Source organism: Mustelus asterias, unplaced genomic scaffold, assembly GCF_964213995.1.
Source record: "Mustelus asterias unplaced genomic scaffold, sMusAst1.hap1.1 HAP1_SCAFFOLD_94, whole genome shotgun sequence".
NCBI classification, from domain to species: Eukaryota; Metazoa; Chordata; class Chondrichthyes; order Carcharhiniformes; family Triakidae; genus Mustelus; species Mustelus asterias.
The window spans coordinates 355,607-377,810 of NW_027590142.1; the positions used below are offsets into that span (position 1 = coordinate 355,607).

The 22,204-nt window shown below is 42.2% G+C and overlaps 1 gene segment (V, D, J or C); it reads right to left on the bottom strand.

Annotated features, from left to right (window-relative positions):
- Positions 1-1,160: 1,160 nt before the first annotated feature.
- On the bottom strand, positions 1,161-17,437 carry LOC144484160 (Ig heavy chain C region-like). The segment is given in 7 exon segments: positions 1,161-1,629; positions 2,137-2,445; positions 3,347-3,658; positions 4,598-4,891; positions 15,629-15,675; positions 16,882-17,191; positions 17,323-17,437. Coding segments are annotated over 7 exon segments (1,710 nt in total).
- Positions 17,438-22,204: the final 4,767 nt, after the last annotated feature.

Below are 22,204 nucleotides of genomic sequence, written 5' to 3' on the forward strand. Positions count from 1 at the left end.
GTATTTGTGTGTGTAGTTGTGCATTTGTGTCGATGTGTGTGTGTGTGTATGTGTGTGAGTGTGAGTGTGTGTGTGTGCGCTTATGTGTGTATTTATAATTGTGACAGTTTTGTGGAGTATTGTCAGTGTGTGTATTTTTTAGCTGTTGCTCCAAGTTTCACCGCAATCATTAACTGAAAATGATCCAAACAACACGAATAATGGCGCATATTTTCAATGTTTTGCTGTATGAATGTAGTTTATGTGAGTGGCACGGTGATATCAGGAGAACGAATGAAATCATTCATTGATGCATCTCAGAAACATCAGGGACAGAACAGTAAAAACCGGGGAGGATTCAATCATTTGTTTCAATTTGCATTATGGGAAATCAATGCCAGGACATGATTAACAGGAACAAGAGTGCAGAAACATTTTTAAATTATGTTGCATAAGTATATATGCATCACATTGATTAAGATAATGATACTTCAAACTCTGCAGCAAATAAACCGGAAGCTAATTTGTACGGTTGGCAACTGGGTTCTTCTGGTAGAGAGCTGGTCCCTTCCAAACACGTTACTTGCGAAGAGGGAGGAGAGTGAGCTCATAATTTCCCTCTCTCTACCCGGTGAAGCAATGTGCCTGATGGTTCTAACCACTGAGGAGGTGGAGGTACAGTGGATTAAATAATGCCATTCCTCCTCTTTTCATTGAGGAAGTGATGGTACATGGGTTAGCTACTGCTCTCCCCTCTCTTTGTTGGGTGAGTAGGAATCCGGTATGTTCACAATTTCACTCTCCCCTCTCTCTGATGGGGGGATTGTTGCTCCATGTTTGTGTGTGACCCTCACTTCAGTTCCCAGTGGGTGTGGTGCAGCAGCTTAAAGCTGACATCAATGGTAAAGGCATGGACAACGAGAGAAGCAGGAACACCGAGATCTAAATTGTGTTTGTTTGTCAGAAATGTTCAAATTGTCAGATTTCTCCTCAGTGGGAGGAAAGTCGGTGAAGATATTTTGCAGAATACTGTAATGAAAGTGCTCTACTCTGTCTCTAACACAGGGTGTATCTGAGCTGGGTGCACTGGTTCAACAAGGCTTGGGCCCGAGACGTGAAAATACCTGACTCAAACCAAAGATACATAGTGGAAGTAAAATTGAAAACCAATCAATTAAGCAATTGGGTATTTCATTTATCGTTGGAGGAAAAAGATTTTATTCTTTTTATTGAAGTTTTTAATGTAACCGAGTGATTCTCATTGACATGAATTAACGGTGTCCATCAGTGCAAGGGAAATGTTCACAAAACTGGGTTTACCGCTGGATTTGTCAACTGTTCTGTTGATGATCTTCAAGGGGATGGCTTCATGTCCCACCACACAGGAGTAAGAAGCGCCGCTGGACCATTCCTCTGCTGCAATGGATAACAGACTGTACATGAAGAAGGAGCTATTCCCGCTCTCCGCGACCACCTCGGTGTTCTTATAGTTCCCAGGATTCACCGGCTTGTCGTTGACGGTCCACTTGACGAAGATCTCTCGAGGGGAGAAACGTCTCACTAAGCAGCTGAGGGAGACGAATCTCTGAGCGGAGACTTCTTCTGCCGAGGGCAGGAGGACAGAGACGAACGGTTCCCGCGGATTTGGATCTGCAGAAAATGTACAATAAATGTCAATAAACTGGAGAATTCTGGAGACAATGAAACTGCTGGCTAGATATCAGAAAAATGTGCTTCGTTTCGATTTTAAATGTTTCCATTTTTGACTTCCAGCTTGGAGCAGAGGTGAACACAATTATTTTCTCAAATAACTCAGGGGGCTGGACTGGGAAGTTTCAGAAATTTTACAGCACAGAATCAGGCTCTTCGGCCTGATTCCAACTGATCGGCTTTATTTTTGGTTTTCTGGTTTTTATGCTCCACATCAGGCTCCTCCCTCATTATTCGATCTAAACCCAATAACATCGCCTTCAGTTCACTTTTCATTCATCAACACATCAAATTTCCCCGTAAAAATATCTACAATCCCCAGTTTTTAGTTAGTGGAGTTTGCACTCAGGGGAGACCATTAATGCACTGAATACTGAATATTGACCAGTCCACTTACACTGGAAATAGACACAGTGACGCATTTATTGCTTCAATCTCTCAGCTCACCTGTTTCCTTGTGGATGGATTTTCTTAAAGGAGTCGGCAGATCCTGATGGCTCACCACGCAGTCAAACACAGCCGCACTCAGCCAGGCTTGTGTCGAGATGTTTAAGTTGCTGACCACGCTGTCAGGATCCGCTCCAGGCTTTTCGGCAATCTCTGATTTCAAATACTTCCTGTCTCGGATCCAGGACACGTTGACTCCATAAGGAGCATTAGAAATGATGCAGGTTAAGGTCACGGTCGCCTCCAGTAAGACCTGTTCTATTGGTGGTGGCTGTATCGTCACTGTGGTATCAGGGCACTGGGGAGGATCTGTGAATGAAAAATGAAAATCAACCCGAGTTCCCTCTTCAGAAGCAGGACAGCAGTCTTCAGCCTGAAGGAGACGAAGTTGCCTTCGATATATCAACCTCTAACTATCACCTTTCAACCTCTCTGGAGGATGGAAAACCAGCCTGCTCTGTGAAATTATTCTCTTTTTGTTCAAGTATTTTAGCAGCGGTTTCATTCTCATGAATCAACATTGCAGTATTCCCCAACAAATATACCATTCCTGAACTCAGGAACCAAGTACTGGCAGTTAGTTTATAAGTAGGGTGGATGCACTTCCCAATATTTTACCCCTATGCTGTGACCTGTGAAACAGTCCGACACCGACTGTCTCTCCAAATCTTACCAGCTGTCTCAGGAAAAAGCTGACATCAAGACCACCTCGCTTACTATATTACTTCAAAATGGAAGGGAACACTATTTCAAGGGGAGACAGTGGCATGGTGGTGTTGCCAATGGTCTTGTAACCCAGGGCACGACTCTGGGGACACAGATTCGAATCTCACCACTGCAGATGGTGAAATTTGAATTTAGTAAAAATCTTTCATTAAAAGTCAAATGATCATCATGAAGCCATTGTTGTAAAAACCCACCTGGTTCACGAATGCCCTTTAGAAAAGTAAATCTGCTGTCTTTATCTGGCCTGGCATGCATGTGACTCCAGATCCACAGCAATGTGGTTGACACTTAAGTGCCCTCATATCTCATGAAGGAATAACAAAAATTGCTGTTGTGATGAAATTCTGAATGGAGCACTGTCCTAATGCAGCAAACCACATGACAGTAAATTAGAAGTTGTTCTATCTTTGTACTAACTTTAATAGATCCCTAATTTCGATTAACATCGAAATTATATATTTTATCCTCGGTTTGAGTCTCTTACCCAGAGATCCGCTGATGTTCTGAATCTGGGTGAATTCTTGATGAGTGACCTGGCAGGTATAGACCACTTTACTGAACCATTCCTGAGCGGAGACTGTCAGCCGACTGCTGGCCGAAAAGTTCCCATTCACTTCACAGGCGGGAGAGGTGACAATTCCTGAATCCATGAGTTGTCCATTCTTCAGCCACTTCACCGTCATTGACTTTGGCTGGAAATCGATGATTGAACAGACGATGGTTGCAAATTTTCTGGTGGTGATTTCTTCACTGGAACTCACGGTGAGGATAACGGTTGGGGGGAGAACGCGTGGGCCTTCAACAAACAAATGTTCAGACGTTACTTGAAGATTCAATTGACAACAATTAAAATTAGTTCTTTTATTTTAGCACCATCGCTGCCGATTTGAGAATTATATCCATGGTTTGGTTGAATTGGCAGGGAAATGGCGAATGGAATTCAACCGTCAAAAGTGCCACACAATGCATTTAGGGAGGGAAAACAACGCAAGGCAATAAACTGGAATGTTAAGAGGGATTGAGGAAATGCAAGACCTTAGAGTGCACGTCCACAGGCCCTTGTAGATGGTAGGGCAGCTGGAAAAGTTGATCAAGAAAGCATATCGGATTAGTTCCTCTATTATGTGAGGGATTGAATACAAAAACAGTGGTGTAATGATGGAGCTGTATAAAACCGAGTTAGGCCACGTTTGGAGTTTGCTGTACAGTTCTGGTCACCACGTTGCAGGAATGATGTAATGACTCTGGAGAGAGATGAGGTTTACAAGAATGTTGCCAGGGCCTGAAAATTGCAGCCATGAGGCGAGATTGGATAGGGAGGGGTTGTTCTCAGAAAAAGAGGAGGCTGAGGCATGATGTAGGCAGAAATAATTCATTCCCCAAGTGGAGGGCTCAATTACCAGGGAGCATGCTCATTTAAAAGGTATCTGGGTCTGGATCTCGAGTGCTTTAACCTGCAAGGCTACAGGGCAAGGGCTGGAAAATGGGCTGAAAATGACTGGATAGTTTATTTGTTCTCCATTTTGGCTAGTACAGATATGATGGGCTAAATGGCCTCCTTCTGTACAGTAACATTTCTATGGCCCTCTGGTTCTGAGCAACTTTTCAGTCAGTAGACACTTACCTGGATTTTGCACAATTCCAATTTTTCGGAGTGCTACAGATCAGTTATAACTAAAGCCTTATACAGTTCAATCACAGCGTCCCTGTCTTTCCCAGGTTCCACAACACTTACATTGCATTCCAATGCTCTTGACTGAGCCGCTGTGTCGAACCTCACAGGCAATTTTGGGGCATTCTGACTCGGTGATGGTTAACTGGCTGCTCAGGGTATAGGTTCCCTTCGTGTTTCTCACTGACGGGTAAGTCTTAAACCCATTGGTGATCGGCTGCCCATTTTTCTTCCAGGTCAGTTTGGAGACATCTGGAGAGTAGTCCATCGCCAAACAGCCGTAGGTGATGGAGCCGTCGGGGTTGTGTTGCTGACAGGAGGAGACCAGGCTGTAGAGAGTGGGCGGAGACGGTGTCGCTGGGAAAGAATAGTCGATTGAACAAGTTAGACTCTTGCGTTTATTAAATCATCAAACATGTTTTTACAATTATGTTTCTATATTAGATAAAGCTCTTGGGGCTAAAGGGATCAAGGGATATGGGTAGTAGGTGTGATCAGGATATTGATGAGCTCTGACCAAAGTGAATGGCGGAGCAGGCTCAAAGGGCCGAATGGTCTACTCCTGCTTTATTTTCTATGTTTCTATCTCAAACTTTGACTAGAATTATGAACTAATCCTAATATTTCCTGATCAAAACCTACATCCACCTTTGTGATTCTGTTATTTCTATCATCTGAGATCCGTCATCTCTGTAGAAACTCATATCCCTGTCTCCACCTCTATCAGATTAGAAAGAAAAAACATTCTGCTGTCCTTAAAATGACATATCATTCATTGGATTAACAGAGAAGAGCAAAGATTTTCTCCATTATTGCAACCACTATTTATTTCTCAAACAACAGCACTTTGTGATGAAGAAGTTGTCTCTTCATTCATATCATCCACTCACCTGATGAAGGAGCTCCAAAAGCTCGCAATTCCAAATAAACCTGTTGGACTTTAACCTGGTGTGGTCAGACTCCTTACTGTGCCCATCCCCACCTAACGCCGGCATCTCCACATTGTAGTTTTGGAAATTGCCTGTGTTCAAACTGACATATACCCCTTCCTCTCTCCAACTCACTGTCCCTCACTCCACAAAACGAAGATTAGTGACTTTGCTTCAAAAATACCTCCGTAATGAATACTTACTGAATGACCAGGAAACTCTAAATGTGATTATAAATTCAAATAATTGCAACATTGACTAATTGAAGGGTCATACATTAATAGCAAGAGTTGGCCATTCGGGCCCTGACGTCTCCTCCATCATTCACTGAGATTACAGATGATCTGATTGTGGTGCGAGCTCTATTTTGCACCTCCTCACTCCGCCTGTCGATCACCCACTCCCTGCCCATTTTCCCCGACTCTCTGCCCTTTCCCCTGGCTCTTTGCCATTCCCTGTGGCTCTTTTCCCCTTTCACCCGGCTCTCCGCACTTCCACCTGGCTCTCTACACTTCCCTCCAGCTCTGTGCCCTCTCCCCCTGCTATCTGTCCTTTCCCTCAGCTCCCTACCCTTTCCCTCGGCTCTCTGCCCGGTGTCCCTGCTCCCTATCCACTTTGCCCTTTCCCCAGGCTCTCTGCCCTTTCCCCCTGACTCTCTGCCTTTCCCACTGACTCTCCGCCCTTTCCTCTGGGCTCTCTTGCCCTTTTCCTCAGCTCTCTGTCCTTTCCCCGGCCTCCCTGCCCTTTATCCTGGCTCTCTCCTCTTTCCCTGGTCTCTCTGCCCTTTCCCCCATCTCTCTGCCCTTTGTCCTGGTTCTCTGCCCTTTCACCTGGCTCCCTGCCCTTTCGATTGGCTCTCTGCCCTTTCTCCTGGCTCTCTGCCCTTTCTCCTGACTCTCTACTCTTTCCCCCGGCTCTCTGCCCTGTTGCCCGGCTGTGGGCCCATTCCCCAAGCTCTCTGCCCTTCCCCCCCGGCTCTCTGCCCTTTAGCACGCCTCCTGTTCTCCACGGCTCTTTGCCATTGTCCTTGGCCCTGAGCCCCCAGGGATTCCCCCCAGCTCTCCACATTCGCAGGGCAGCTCCCACATTTTAACACCAAACTGCCGCTTGAGATCTTTCTTCTCTCTCGTTGCAGACCTCCACACACAGGTTAGCGAGTGTGAGTGAGAGAATGTGAGTGCGTGAGGGTGAGTGATTGAAGGAGTGAGAGTGGATGAGTGATGGCGTGTGAGTGACGGAAGGTGGGTAAGTGAGGGTGAGTGAGTGAAGTTCTTTCAGTGAGGATGAGTGATTGAGGGTGAGTGAGTGAGTGTGGGTGAGGGTGAGAGAGCGTGAGTAAATGAGGGTGTGTGAGAGAGGGTGGGTGAGTGAAGGTGGCTGAATGTGTGAGTGAAGGTGGGTGAGTGAGTGTCGGTAAGAGAGAATGAATGAGGGTGAGTGAGTGAGGATGCGTGAAGGTTAGTGAAGGTGGGTGAGTGAGAGCGAGTGAATGAGGGTGAGGAGTGAATGTGACTTAGTAAGTGAGGGTGAGAGAGTGAGTGAGTCAGGGTGTGTTATTGAGGGTGGTGTGTGAGAGTGTGAGGGAGAATGAATGCGGATGGGTGGATGAGTGAAGGTGAGTGAGTAAAGGTGTTTGACTGAGGATGAGTGATTGAGGATCTGTGAGTTCGGGTGGGTGAACGTGAGTGATGGTGAATATGTGAGGGTGTGTGAGTGAATGTAGGTGCGTGAGTCTCAGTGAGTTTGAATGTTTGAGGTGGCGTATGTGAGAGAGAGAGGGTGATTGAGCTTGAGTGTGTGGGGTGCGTCTGGGTGAGTGAGGGAGGATAAGTGCGGTGAGTGAGTGAGGGTGAGTGAGAGAGATTGAGACTGGGTGAGTGAGGGAGGGTAAGTGCGGTGAGTGAGTGAGAGTGATTGAGACTGGATGAGTGAAGGTGGGTAAGTGGGGTGAGTGAGAGTGAGTTAGACTGGATAAGTGAGGGTGGGTAAGTGGGCTGAGTGAGTGAGACTGGGTGAGTGAGGGTGGGTTAGTGGGATGAGTGAACGAAGATGACTATGAGTGTTGGTGAGTGACTGAGGCTCTGAGTGAGTGACTGAGGGTTAGTGAGTGAAGTTGAGTGAGTGATAGCGTGTGAGTGTGGGTGACTGAGTGACAGTGAGTGAATGAGGATGAGTGAGTGAGGGTGTGCGAGGGCGAGTGAGTCTGAGTCAGTGAGTGAGTGCTGGTGAGTGAATGAGGGTGTGAATGTGAGTGAATGAGGGTGAGTGAGTGAGGATGGGTGAGAGTGAGAGAGCGAATGTGTGAGTGATTTTGAGTGAGTGAGGGTGTGAGGGTGAGTGATTCAGGGTGAATGAGGATCAATGAGTTTCTGAGGTTGAGTGCGTGAGATTCAGTGTGTGAAGTTGAGTGTATGAGATTGAGTGTGTGAAATTGAGTGTGTGAGGGTAGATGAGTGAGCAAGGGTGAGTGAGTTGGGATGAGTGAGTTGGGATGAGTGAGTTGGGATTTGTGAGTGGGGATGAATGAGTGAGAGTGTGTCAGCGAGGGAAGGTGGATAAGTGAGGGTGAGTGAGTCAAGTTCTTTGAGTGAGGATGAGAGATTGAGGGTGAGTGAGTAAGTGTGGATGAGGGTGAGAGAGTCAGTGGGCCACCTCCACCTCTTCCTCTCCATCGATCTTTTCCCGATTCTCCACATTGATCAGCTTTCAGTAACAGGGATGTGTAAATCACCGGGCAGCTGCTTTAATGTCGGCGTCTTTCTTTAAGAAACACGTACCAGTGAACAAATAGTCAGGCTGAGGGAGCTGTAGGGAAGCTGACAGCAAAACTAGGATGGGTCGCACAGGAATCAAACACCAAGTTTACACCAGTATTGGGAGCCAGGCGGCCTTGGTCTCAGCCAATTCCCTTCTTATTTTTTGGGTGTTTGTGTCCGGCTTAACACATGGAAATTCCTACTTCTGACCTCATGTTGGATGGAATGTCACTGTTGAAGCAGTAGAAGATTGTTGGTCCCAGAACACTCCCCTGCCGAAATCCTGCAGTGAAATCTGAACTTAGATGTTTGACCTCCAAACACCAATACCATGTTGCTTTGTGCTAAGTTTGACTCCAAACAGAGAAGAATTTCCCGCCGATTCTTATTGACTTGAGTTTACTCGGGCCCCTTGATCCCACCCTCATTCAAATGGTACCGTGGGGGGGGGGGGGGGGGGGGGGCGGTCGGGGGAGGGGGCGGTGGGGGAGGGGAGGGGGCGGTGGGGGGGGCGGGTGGCACGGTGGCACAGTGATTAGCGCTGCTGCCTCAGAGTTGGATTCCCGACTTGGGTCACTGTCTGTGTGGAGTTTGCAAGTTCCCCCCGTGTCTGTTTGGGTTTCCTTCGGGTGCTCCTGTTTCCTCCCACAGTCCAAAGATGTGGGTTCGGTGGATTGGCCGTGCTAAAATTGCCCCTTAGTGTCAGGGAGACTAGTTAGGGTAAATACATGTGTTTATGGGGATAGGGCTTTGGTGGGATTGCTGTTGGTGCAGACTCGATGGGCTGAATGGCCTCCTTCTGCACTGTAGCATCCTATGATTCTACTCTATGGTGTCCAGGACAGACACTCTGACGTACGTGAGATTGAAAGTGTGTGTGTGTGAGAGAGAGAGAGAGAGAGTGTGTGTGTGTGTGTGTGAGAGAGAGAGAGAGCGATAGAGAGAGAGATAGAGGGCGAGAGAGATAGAGAGAGAGAGAGAGAGAGAATGTGTGTGTGAGGATGCCTGTGAATGATAGAATGCGTTTGCACGTGTGTGAGACAGTGGACTGCGCGTGCAAGAGGAGAGAGTGTGCGTGAGAGAAAGGATGTGTGAGATAATGTGTGTGTGTGAGACAGAATGTGTGTTTGAAGAGTTATTCTTTGTGTGTGACAGTGTGTCTCTTCTTGAAAATGTATATGTGTGGAGGGGCGGGGAGAGTGTGTGTGTGGGGAGTCTGTGTGAAAGAGTACTTCTGTGTGTGATTGTGTGTATGTTGATGTGAAAGGGAGTGTGTCTATTTGAGATACACGATGTCTGTGAAAGAGAGTGTGTGTGCCTGAGAGGGAGGTTATGTGTGTGGGAGAGTGTTGTGTTCATGTGAAAGACAGTGTGTGTGAGAGGGAGTGCCTATTGGAAAGCAAAATAATATGTTCATCAGTGTGTAAAACTGTGCATGGGATGGCGTGTGAGTGCGAAAGATGTGTACAATGTGTGTGGGTGATAGAAGCAATGTGGGGTGTTTGAGTGTATGTGTGTGTGTGTGTGTGTGTGTGTGTGTGTGTGTGTGTGGAGGGGCGGGGAGAGTGTGTGTCAGCGAGAAAAAGTGTGAAACTTAGACAGAGTGGATGCGTGAGTGTGTGTGAGTGAAATGACTGTTGAGAGAACATGTGTCTGTGATAGGTGGAGTGTTTAAAGAGAGATACATTGTATATACATGTGTGTTCGTGTGTAAGAGACGGAGAGACTGTGTGCGAGATTGTGTGCGTGTGAAAGAAAGGGTGTTTGTGAGAGACAGTGTTTGAGAGCAAGATTGTGCGTGTGTGAGATAATGTGTAAGGGAGTGAGCGTGTGAAAGAGAGAGAAATATGTACCTGTGTGAGAGAATGCGTGTGCAAGTGTCCGTATGAGAGAGAGAGAGCATGGGAATGTGTGTGAGATGAAGTGAGAGTGTACGGAAGAGGGAATGTGAGAGGGATAGTGCATGTGTGTGTGTGAGAGAGAGAATGTGTGCGCGAGACTGTGCTTATGTGAGAGACTGTGTCTGTGTGTAAGAGTGTGTGTTAGAGTGTGTGCATGTGTCTATGTTTGTGAGAGAGTGTTTGTGAGAGAGCAAGAATGTAGAGGTGTGAGACAGTGTGTGCAAGAGAGATAGAAATATGTGCGTGTCTGTGAGCGAGAGAGAGATGCGTGTGCAAGAGGAATTGTGAGAGAGCGTGTGAAGAAATGTGAGACAGCTTGAGCATGTGTGACAGAGAGTGGGGGAGAGAGTGCATGTGAGAGTGCGTGTGCGAGAGTGTGAGACTGCTTATGTGAGAGTGTGTGTCTGTGTATAAGAGAGAATGGATGGGTGTGTGGGATGTGATTGCTTTTGTGTATAGGGGTGTGAGAGATTGATGGAGAGAGCGAGAGGATGTATGTATTTGTATTTGAGAGAATGCATGTGTAACGTGAGAGAGAGAGATGTGTATGGGTGTGTGAGAGAGGTCGTATGAGAGAGAAAGTAAGTGTGAGTATGTATGTGTGCATGTGTGAGAGTATATGAGAGTGTGTATGTGTGTATTTATGTGTGTGAGAGTGTGTGTGACGTGTGAAAGTCTATATCTAGTTAATTCAGTTTGGAAATGCACCCTCACTCCAGACAAACTCACCCACTCTCACAGTAAATGGGAGTGACAAGTGAGCACAATACGGAGCGCGGGGCAGGGGTTGGAAAAACATTTAAATCTTTCACAATCAGTCGCAATTGAATAATTTCCGCTTTTCTCAATGAGCGAAAACTGTAAAAACTTTTAAAAATTGACACAATCCAGGGCAAAGCCACCCACAAGATTATGCGCCCCCTCATTCACCCTATTCGCTCTCTCCATCACTGACAAGCAGTGTCAGCAGTTTGTATTATATACAAGATGCACTGCAGCAACTCACCAAGGCTCCATACAAAACACTGTCCAAACCCGCTGCCTTTACATCCTAACAGGTCAAGGGCAGCAGCCACATAAACACGACCACCTGCAAGCTCCCCTCCAAGACACACACCATCCTGACTTGAAACAGTATCTCAGTTCCTTCACAGTCGCTGGGTCAAAATCCTGGAATTTCCTGCCTAACAGCACGGCGGATGCCTGCAGCATATGGACTGCAGTTATTCAAGAATGCTTCACATCAACACTTTCATCAAGGAACAATAAGGGAAGATTAAAAATTCTGGCCGAGCAAATGACTCTAAAATGTCTTTAGAAGATTAAAAATAAGATGCAAATGAATTTGACCCTTCAACTGTCATACTAAACAGGTCAGGGACTGCTATAGTACGGAGCACAATACAGTAAATCTCACTTTGCATTTGCTCATCGAACATTCCCAAGGCCGGTACATCAAAGCTTAAAAATCACCGAAATCTCCCTCTCCAGTCTGACGTTTCTGCTCTGCCTGATGGTCACAATATGCTTTAGGGATCTCATTTCTGAGACTACAAGTCAAACATCAAGTCAAACTGTCATGTTTCTCACAGTTACAAGTTTATAAAGAAATAAATCAAATTTCACTCCCTGAAATACAGCAGAAGAAACCAAAAGATTTACAACCAGTCAGGCAGATTCCTGGTCCCAGCACAGTGACCACGCACACAGAAACAGAACAGACATAAACGGTGCAACAATCGAGTGCCCAGCAGATAGATCTGTTCAATCTGTCAATTTCATTGAAACTGTTGGATTCTAATTGAACAATGGTCAACTTACAACAACAGAAAATCAATAACCTATGTTAAATTAAACTGATATTCATTTCACAACTCCTTTCGACTTTTAATTATTTCTCTGTCTCACTTCTCGAAAACTATGTAAAAATGTAATTTCGCTGAAAATGAGCAATCAAAAATAACAGGTTCAGGACAGTTCAATGTCCCTAACAGAGACGCAGTGACACAGTAAGAAGTAAACAAATCAAGAAACATTTACATTAAAAATCATTATCTGATTCGAGTTAATTTCTTAACTAAATTAATGAACAAAATAATCAAGGCAAAACACTTTATCGAGCTGAGCATAGCTGAGTAAAGAAATGTTTTGTTTCTGAATTCATTTTCGATACAATTAAATATTCTCAAAACGGATTGTATTTTGCACGCCTGTACAGTATCCAAGTTCTTTTGTTTTAAATTAATCAGCACCAATATTATATTTTAAGTTATTGTTAATTGCCAGTTAGTTCACTTATCAGCTGATTTGAACTCTGTAATAAAATGAGTTTTCAATCATTCAAAACGCGCTTCTACCTCCAGCATTGTTAAATAATTAGGTTACAATTAAATCTTATACAATGTTAAACAATAGTTTCAAATTACTGAATGGAAACATTCAGAATCTGTCATTCATTTACTTAAATCCAATCACATTGTAATATTTTACTTTTCCACTTTTACTACAAATGTCGTATTATAACCTAGAAACGTGTTAAAAATGCATACTTCTGAATTTGTATAGGCTGTAACGGCCTGGCAGTTTGAAATCAATAATAATGCATTCTAGATTTAAAAAGTTAGACCATCCATATAACTTAATTACTGAACACATTGTTTAATTAAAGAAAATCTGAATTAAACAGTGCAAACACAAAGAGGACAATTGATTCAAATCCTCTAAAGCACGATGCAGAATATAAGTCCAGACTTTTTCTTCATTATAATATTTAACAAGTATTAAACATAAGGTTCAGATATGATCAATTCTTCTATTCTGTCATTTATTCTTCCCATAATTCTATCCTGAGTTCAGCAGTAATGGGAGACATGATGTTATTATTAAGTGCAGAGCTAATATTATTTTTGTAATATCAGAATATTTTTATATAAATTAATCTTTTTGAATTTCAAGCATTAACTTGTCCATCTCTAGCCAGTTTGTGTTGACACTTTACTACAATTCAAACACAATCATATGAACAATTGCTTGAGTGTCAGCGAATTCCACCTGTCAGAAAACTCTGCTCGCTCTGTCAAATTTATACAAACTCCTTGATTCTAATTGATCAAAGGTCAAATTACAACAACAAAAAAATCAATACATATTTTAAATTAACCTGATGTTCATTTCAAAACTCCCTTCGCCTTTTAACTATCTCTCTCTGTCTGTCTCAAATCCCGAAAACTGGGCAAAAATGTATTTTTTCTGAAAATGAGCACATCGAATATAAAAGATTCAGGGTAGTGTAATGTCCCTAAGAGAGATACAGTGTCACAGTAAGAATTGTAATTCATGATTTATTTTAATCTGTAAGCATCAGTTAACATGAATAAAAGTCCTAACATCTAATTATTTTATTTTTCCGAAACCTGTTTACTTTACCCCTACAAGAATTTTCAAACGCAGTTTTATTTTCATTTAGCCAGAAAACGTGTAACCGTTCAGTATCACTGAGTTGAACCAATACAGAAACAATTGAGAAACACCAAACCATTTCACAAATTTTGAGATGAGATTAGTAATTAATTATCTCGGTATCCAATTACAAATTACTTGGAAGGAATAATCTGGTTGCGACTGCACAGAAAAAAAATGTAGTATTCGGATACAAAAATAGCCAAAAAGCAACGTCTTATTCTGCAAAACTCGTATTCCAGTGAATGCGAACTTAATCTGGGATATAACGACTAATGCAAAGTATCGTGTTCAGCTGAGAGCTGCTGTGGAAACAGCATGTTATCATTGAAATAATTTCTGGAATTGTCACAAAATATTTGCAGTCTGGAAAATGTTCTGGTCATGTTAATTGTGTGAAAAGCACAACAGAACAATTAAAGGGGATTACTGCTAAATTATATCAATACAAAGTAATCTTTGGTGAATATGGAGTTATATTACCGATTAATAATTGTTTGATTTATATTAATTTTACTATTAAACTTGTTAATGAGAAGTTTGTGATTGCAGCAACGACGTAGTGTCCGAATGAGCGTTGTACGTCATGATTTATTTTAATTTGTAAGCGTTAGTTAAAATTTATAAAAATGCTGTAATATCTTTATTTTAGTTTTTTTCAAAAACCTGCTCGTTTTCTCCCTTCAAGGATTTTCAAACTCAAAGATTGTTTGCATTCAACCAGAAAACGTCTAACCGCTCAGTGGCACCGAGTTTGAACAATGCAGAAATAATTCAGCAAAGCCAAACTCTTTCACAAATTTTAAACATTCATAGTGACCAAACCACAGAATCTCCTCAACGGAAACACACCAAAACACATCAATGAGGGAATGAATCCGTTTCATGGAGAAACAGCTCAATTATCCATTGAACAGAGTCAAATGTAACATTGCAAGAAAATCTCAATATCGAATCTAGCAAACCAGCTCTTAACCAATTGTTAAAGGAAACATAAATCTGGAATAATAACAATAGCATTGCGAGGAGATGGAAGATGCCCAACAAATTAGTATTGAAACGTTATCACATTTTATTCAGATTGGAATATATTTCAAACATATTTAAACATTTGGATGGTAAAAGCTCCAGCCATCAAATGCCACCGAGATTAAACATTGCAGGTACCTCAGATTGTGAATGCCGTGACAAACTATGTTCTGAACGAGCGGCGTAAACCGTGGTTTAGTTTAACCTGCAATTATCACTTAAAATTTAAAAAATACAAACACACTAAAGCCTGTCTGATTTCTGCCTGCAGTCATGCGTCAAGCAATTGTAAACCCGCAGCGTGTAACAGCTGTGTCACCGAGTTTAAACAATGCAGAAACACCAAACTATTTCACAAATTTTACTTACTTAAAGTCACCCAGATACATAATCTCCTCACCAGAAAAAACGCACCACTGAGAGTCTGAACCCCGCTTCCTGCAGAAGCAGCTCAATTCTACAAACACTTTCAACAGAATCAAATGTAACATTGACAGAAATTTTTAATATAAATTCCAGCCAATCCACCCATCACCAAAGTAATTAATGTTTATAATAAGCAGAAATATTGCATAGCAGCACCAGCACTGCTCGTGAGTGGAACATGTTCACTGGATTAATCTAGAAATTTTAGAACTTTTAAAAAATATTGGGTTCGATTTCAAACACTTGTGCAGTTGATGGTACAACCCGCAGCCACTAGATGTCACCGAGATTAAACATGACCGACACGCTGAATTGTTTAACAGACGTCAGGCTTTTAAAGTAACCCAGCCACACAGTAGCCTCAAAAGATAAACACAAAATCACAATAATTAAGGATTGAATCGCTCAGCAGCCTCTATTGTCAAGAAACAGCAGAATTCTAGAACCCCTTTGCAGCAGAATCACAGGAAACATTGTAAAAATTCTCAATCCACCAAACCCACATTTAAGTAAACAAATTGATTATTAGAATAGACAAAAATATAAAACAAAGACACATGTAAACCAATTATTCAATAAGTGCATCGCTCTTACCTGCAGTCACCGTCACCATGGTACCTTGTCCCCAGTAGTCGAAGTAGTCACAGTGTCACATTCCCTGGGCTGTGTCATACAATAACCGTCCCTGTACAAAATAGACACAAAACCACCATTATTTTAAATATTCACAAACCAGAGGAAAAGCAAAGTCAATTAATGTTCATTAAATTATAATTGTATTTCTGGATACCATTCTCCATTTATAAATGACCCGAATGTTTTATATTTCACAGAGGAACACATGAACATGTTATTGATAAACACCAACCGATAATTGAGTAATTATCACGTATTTTCCATGTTCATTCTTATCATGTGGTCAGTGCTGGACATAAATAATACTGTACTGTGATTAAAGTTGGAATTTAAAAGTGACTCTGATCCAGCCTCAATCAATTAGTGCTGAGGTGTTTTTGTATTGACACTAACTGCTGTGCCATTCCAGTTATCACAGTGAGACACAGCATGACAAATACTGCGGCAGATTATTAACTGTAAAATACAGATAGGTCATTTCACTGCTATTTCAAAAGTCTGTTTCCATGTCGTTTAAGAGTGAGTCAGTGAGATATTTCAATTTTTACTGGTCATGATATTGATAAAGGGGATTAGAAACTTTTACACTCTCTGTGCACATTCAGCATGTAAATCAATAACAATAAAGTTGAAGTATTTTATATCTTTTAAAAAACAATGCTGCTTCTACCTATTATTTTGTCTATTCCTCATTGTGTTTAGCATTCGGCAGTGGCACTGATCACATATTTAAGCAAAGTCTTTCTCTGAGGTTTTTGTATGAGGATGTCGCTGTGCTCAGCACTGTGACCCACTGCTGTATCACAGTGACACACACCCACACAAAAACTGCACTCACTCTGTTCAGTACTGCCGCTCAATATTCACTTCAAATGGACCATTAGTTCTGCTCTAATTTAAAATGCATGCAACTGTTTATATAACACAATCTATCAGAAATATTAAAATGAGTAATATGTCCAGTGATGTACTTGCTGAAACTACAACAAATATAAAGTCAGTGAAAAGCTCACCCCGTTAGAGTGGTGAGTTTGTTAAATTTTACTGTTAAATGCTTTCTTTGTTACTTCTTTTAAACACGATTATGGTTTGGTTCTGACCACTGTCGTTAATATTACATTTAAAACAGATACTTACCTTCAGGTTATGATGGAAGTTGCTGAATTCCCTCTCGAGCTGTTCTTGTTCGGGTGCAGCCCTGGTTCCTCTCGCTGTGGTGTCTTGCACAGTAATAGATGGCCGTGTCTTCAATCTTCAGGCTCTTCATGTCCAAAGCGAAGATGCTGCTTGAAAGGTCTTTGGACGCAGTAAATCGGCCCTGAATCCCGGAGGCGTAATATTTGTTGGATGAATCGTAGTAGCTAACGAGCCACTCCAGCCCCTGTCCGGGAACCTGCCGGATCCAACCCATCCAGGTGCTGCCAAGAGTCAAGCCGCTGGTTTTACAGGTCAGTTTGAGGGAGCCTCCGGGAAGCCCGGTCTCTGCCTCTGGCTGAGTCAACACAACCTCCGACTGGACACCTGTAAAAATATATCAAAAACCCCGAGGATTAATCCTGGTGAAATGATTGCTGATTCTGCAACATTCCAGAGATAGAATAACACTGAGACAGTAGCAGTCAGACTTGCACAATAAAAATAAAACTACTCACCGGATAAGAAAGTCAGCAACAAACTGAGAGAAATCGCCGACCTCATCCTTCTGGTGATTTGGGGGAAATGGTTGTGTCAGAAAATCAATGAACAAACCAACTCCGGGACTGTTGGATTCCGGTCCCAGTGAGCGGCATTTAAATACCCGGCAGAAGGGGGCGGCTTTCCAGGCGTCGCCTGTTGATTCCCTGCTGGAGGCGGCGACTGGTTCCACGTCCCACCTTCCACACCCCAACAGAATGGACTCCGAGATTTACAATAGGTTAATATTAAAATGGACATTTTGTCTGTGTCGGGATATTTGTTTTGCTGAACATGTTCATTGTATTGTCTCCATTATTTCTGATGGTGAATTTGCAGTTCATCATTTCTTTATTTAAAAAAATTAATTCCATTGTAAATATGGTGTTTTTATTACCACGCCCCCAAGAAGAACACAAATCTAAAAATGCTGAAATAACATTTTTGGAAAATAAGGAGACCGTCAGTCTATTTTGCAATAATTCCGAATCTCTGTCACATTACAATAATAAAGCATAATTTATCAGAAGAATTGTTATCCATTTCTGTAACTAAATGTGGGGGATGAACAAAGTGATTCTATTTACTGTGTGGATGGCTATCACTGTACAGTTTGGGTTTGGAGATGAGAGGAAACTCTCACACAATACAATGTTTCTCCTTATATTTGTCAAACTACCTCAATCTCGAAGACAGCCCTTTGAAAATAATAAGAATCCCGCCTTCCTGATAATTAAACAGTGAGTTGATTGTGAAACATAAAAATAAATCGACTTTTGACAGAGAAGTTAATGAATCGGAACGGACACGGAGATCATGAAAGTTCTTCTTCAGCATCTAAATAATTGCAGCTCACTCTATCGGCCACCGGCTGTCTAACATTCCCAGGTATTGCGAACACAGGATATCAGGGCTTTGCGGCACATTGCAAATATCACAAAAATAAATGTTTTATCTTCCATTGAATCAGGTTATGAACTGATCATTTCGCCACTCATTGGCAGCTATGAGAGGAACTCTTCAATAATGGAAATCAGATTATACTGTACAATAGAACACGGTGCAAATCAGGTACAAGAGACGCTGCTGTTTAAATGAGATACAGAACTTTCAGAATATTCCAGTAATCCCCGCTGTTCATGTTAGTTTTATAGAACATAGAACAGGACAGCACAGAACAGGCCCTTCGGCCCACGATGTTGTGCCGAGCTTTATCTGAAACCAAGAGCAAGCTATCCCACTCCCTATCATCCTGGTGTGCTCCATGTGCCTATCCAATAACCGCTTAAATATTCCTAAAGTGTCTGACTCCACTATCACTGCAGGCAGTCCATTCCACACCCCAATCACTCTCTGCGTAAAGAACCTACCTCTGATATCCTTCCTATATCTCCCACCATGAACCCTATAGTTATTCCCCCTTGTAATAGCTCCATCCACCCGAGGAAATAGTCTTTGATGCTCTTTTAATATTATTTCGATCATTATTCTGATCTCAATTAACAGGAGAATTCGGACCACCAACATCTCTCTCTGTCATTTCATGAAGTGGTTAATAAACAGACTTTAATTATTGGAATGACATTTACTTGGAAGTTATACAAATGAAAAATTATCTGGTCACTTTATTGTTTTGCGATACTATTTACTCACATAATGAACAGGACACTGAATGATAATATTTGATTAGAATGATTACGATTTAAAATGTGTCTTTCTTGCGGGAATGAAACATTTATTGTTTAAATGGCTGAATCCCATTTTGTCCATTTAGGTTCACGCTAATCTGCCCCACACAGTGTTTGGCAGCAATCCAGCCTGCTGTCAAATGCTCAAAGTTATTGACAGGAAGCATCTGGGGGTGTTTGTGCAGTAGATCAAAGATCTGTTTTCTCAGTACTGACTGCTTGGCTGCAAGCCAACTTCAAACCTTTCACGTTGTCAATGAGGCCTATTTATAAACAAATCTACCCAGCAACAGTACGAGAAGCATTTCAATTTTTTAAAGTTGCAAATCTAGATGAATTTTGCCATCTCTAAAGAAATAAAAGTCATGCATCTTCTCTGGCACCCTGTTAGCAACAATGATTATTTTTCCAACACATCAGGATATTGTGATAGATGGATAGAAAGGATTACAAGACAACTGAGAGATGTCTCAGAGAGATGATACATGTACATGCATGTCTGTATTTTCTTTCCCTTTGTCTTTCCATGGGATGTTTGATTGGAAAGACCAGCACTTTTTGCCTGTCCAAATTCTCGTGAATTGACTGGTTTTCTAGGCCACTTCTAAAAATATTAAAGAGTAGGCTATTTTGCTGTCCACCTGGAGGCACATCCTTGGGAGACCAGGTAGCGATGGCAGATTGGCTCCATTGGGGAATCAAAGATGTTCTAACGGTCGCCATTATTATCTATTCCAGATTTATGAATTGAATTCAAATTCTACCAGCTGCAATGGCGCGATTTAAATCCCTGTCCTCACATCATTGTCCTGGGCCTCTGGGTCACTGGATCCATTAAATTAATATTATGTCACAATCTACGCAAACAATAATTGTTTTACTGTGTTGATAGAGTCATAGAGTCATAGCGTCATAGAGGTTTACTGCATGGAAACAGGCCCTTCGGCCCAACTTGTCCAAGCCGCACTTTTTTAAAACCCCTGAGCTAATCCCAATTGCCCGCATTTGGCCAATATCCCTCTATGCCCATCGTACCCATGTAACTATCTAAATGCTTTTTAAAAGACAGAATTGTACCCGCCTCTACAACTACCTCTGGCAGCTTGTTCCAGACACTCACCACCCACTGTGTGAAAAAAATGCCCCTCTGGACACTTTTGTATCTCTCCCCTCTCACCTTAAACCTATGACCTCTAGTTTTAGACTCCCCTACATTTGGGAAAAGATATTTACTATCTAGCTGATCTGTGCCCCTCATTATTTTAAAGATCTCTCTAAGATCACCCCAAAGCCTCCTACACTTCAGAGAAAAAAGTCCCTGTCTATCCAGCCTCTCCTTCTAACTCAGTCGAGCAAGTCCCGGTAGCTGCATGCCTTTCCTTTCTTTAGAGATGAGAAATGTCATTCAATCCTGCATCAGGAATGAATGACATTTCAATGAATGATGTTTGGATGAATGACAGTTTGATGCCTGAATACTTTGATTGAGAAACCAATGAATGGATTGATGGATGCATTGATAGATGGCATTGAAAGATGCTGTTCTGCATTCCCATATTTGTGTTTGATTATTTCATGAATTGAATCAGCTCCTTTATTCCATTTGCGTCACTCTAATACCTCCAATTCTTCCAGAATGTCTGGGTGAAATCCATCCCGAGTTTATCGGGAGTTAGCAAGCTGATCCTCACGAAGAGAAGGACGAGATTTTCCTGCGGCTCGGATGGTTCATTTCTCTGCTGATGCTGAATCTTCATATCCAAGATAAAAAGAGGGAACATGGTTAGGCTGAGGAGGGAGAATTGTAATATTTGAAACATGTGGCTCTTCCACGTGCAACAAATCACTCAACATGCCCTCACCCAAATTAGTGAAGGTAACAGGGTGAAAAGTAAATAAGGTAGCCACAAAAATATTGTGAGACTCACTGGACAACTACGAGTGTTACATTACTTCCCAAAACAGTGTAACAGTGTAATAATGAATCGGGTTTTAAGGATTCAGTAACTTCACATGAGGTACAGGGAGTTTCATTTTTATCATCACTTTGAAAATCATCACACACTCCAGCTATGTATCAGGACATTCTGTGTGATGATAAGGTGATAACTTGTCAATGAAGCGCAGAGGCTGCTGGGTGGCTGTTCATTATCCTCGGTCTGAATTAATTCAATTCCCCACTGAATTCTGGGACAGATTTTATTCCTTGGTGACAAAAAGGCCAAGAAAGTGTCAATAAATGTTAATATCAATATATCATACGAAGCAAATTACAATTGTATGTTGTATAGAATGAAATACTGAAAACAAACAGAAAATGCTGGAAAATCGCAGCAGGTCTGACAGCATCTGTGGAGACAGAATAGAGCCAACGTTTCGAGTCTGGATGACGCTTCGGCAGAGTATTCCTGATGCGTTGGAGAGATCATCATTGTTTCGAACAAAGTGTCAGAGAAGCTGCATAACTTTCCTGTGAGATGGGAATATTTTAAGTAGTTACTGTTTAATGATATACACTACTTCGAGACACACACAAGTTACATCAATTCACATATCGATCCCAAATATCATAATCAACTTCTCCATCCTAACTAACCTAATCAACGCCTCAATCACGAACTATATCCTAAAAAAAAACTTCCTAATCCCTATCCACGCTCATCATTTCCCAATTTCATCATCCTCTTCAAATTTCTCCAAATAAAAAAGGGCCATCCTGACTCAAAACGTTGGCTCTATTCTCTCTCCCCAGATGCTGTCAGGCCTGTTGAGATTTTCCAGAATTTATTGTTTTTGTTTCAGTTTCCAGAATCCGTAGTATTTTGCTTTTTTCAATATGCTGAATATAATTGGTGAAATAATTGTTTATCGGTATGAATTGATGATAATTGGTGAACTGGAAAAACCCCACCTGGAAGTTCCACTCCAAGACACTCATCAACCTGAATTGAACATATATTACCGTTCCTATACTGTCGGTGGGTCGGAATTCATGAGCACTCTCCCTAACAGCACTATGGAAGTACCTACACTGCAGGTTTTGCAGCGGTTCAAGAAGGCGGCTCAACACCAATTTACCGAATAGTTAGCAATGTGGAATAAATGCTGCACTAGATACTGTCGCCCGCCTTCCATAAAGTAATGTTAAATATACTAATCTTTGTGAATGAAT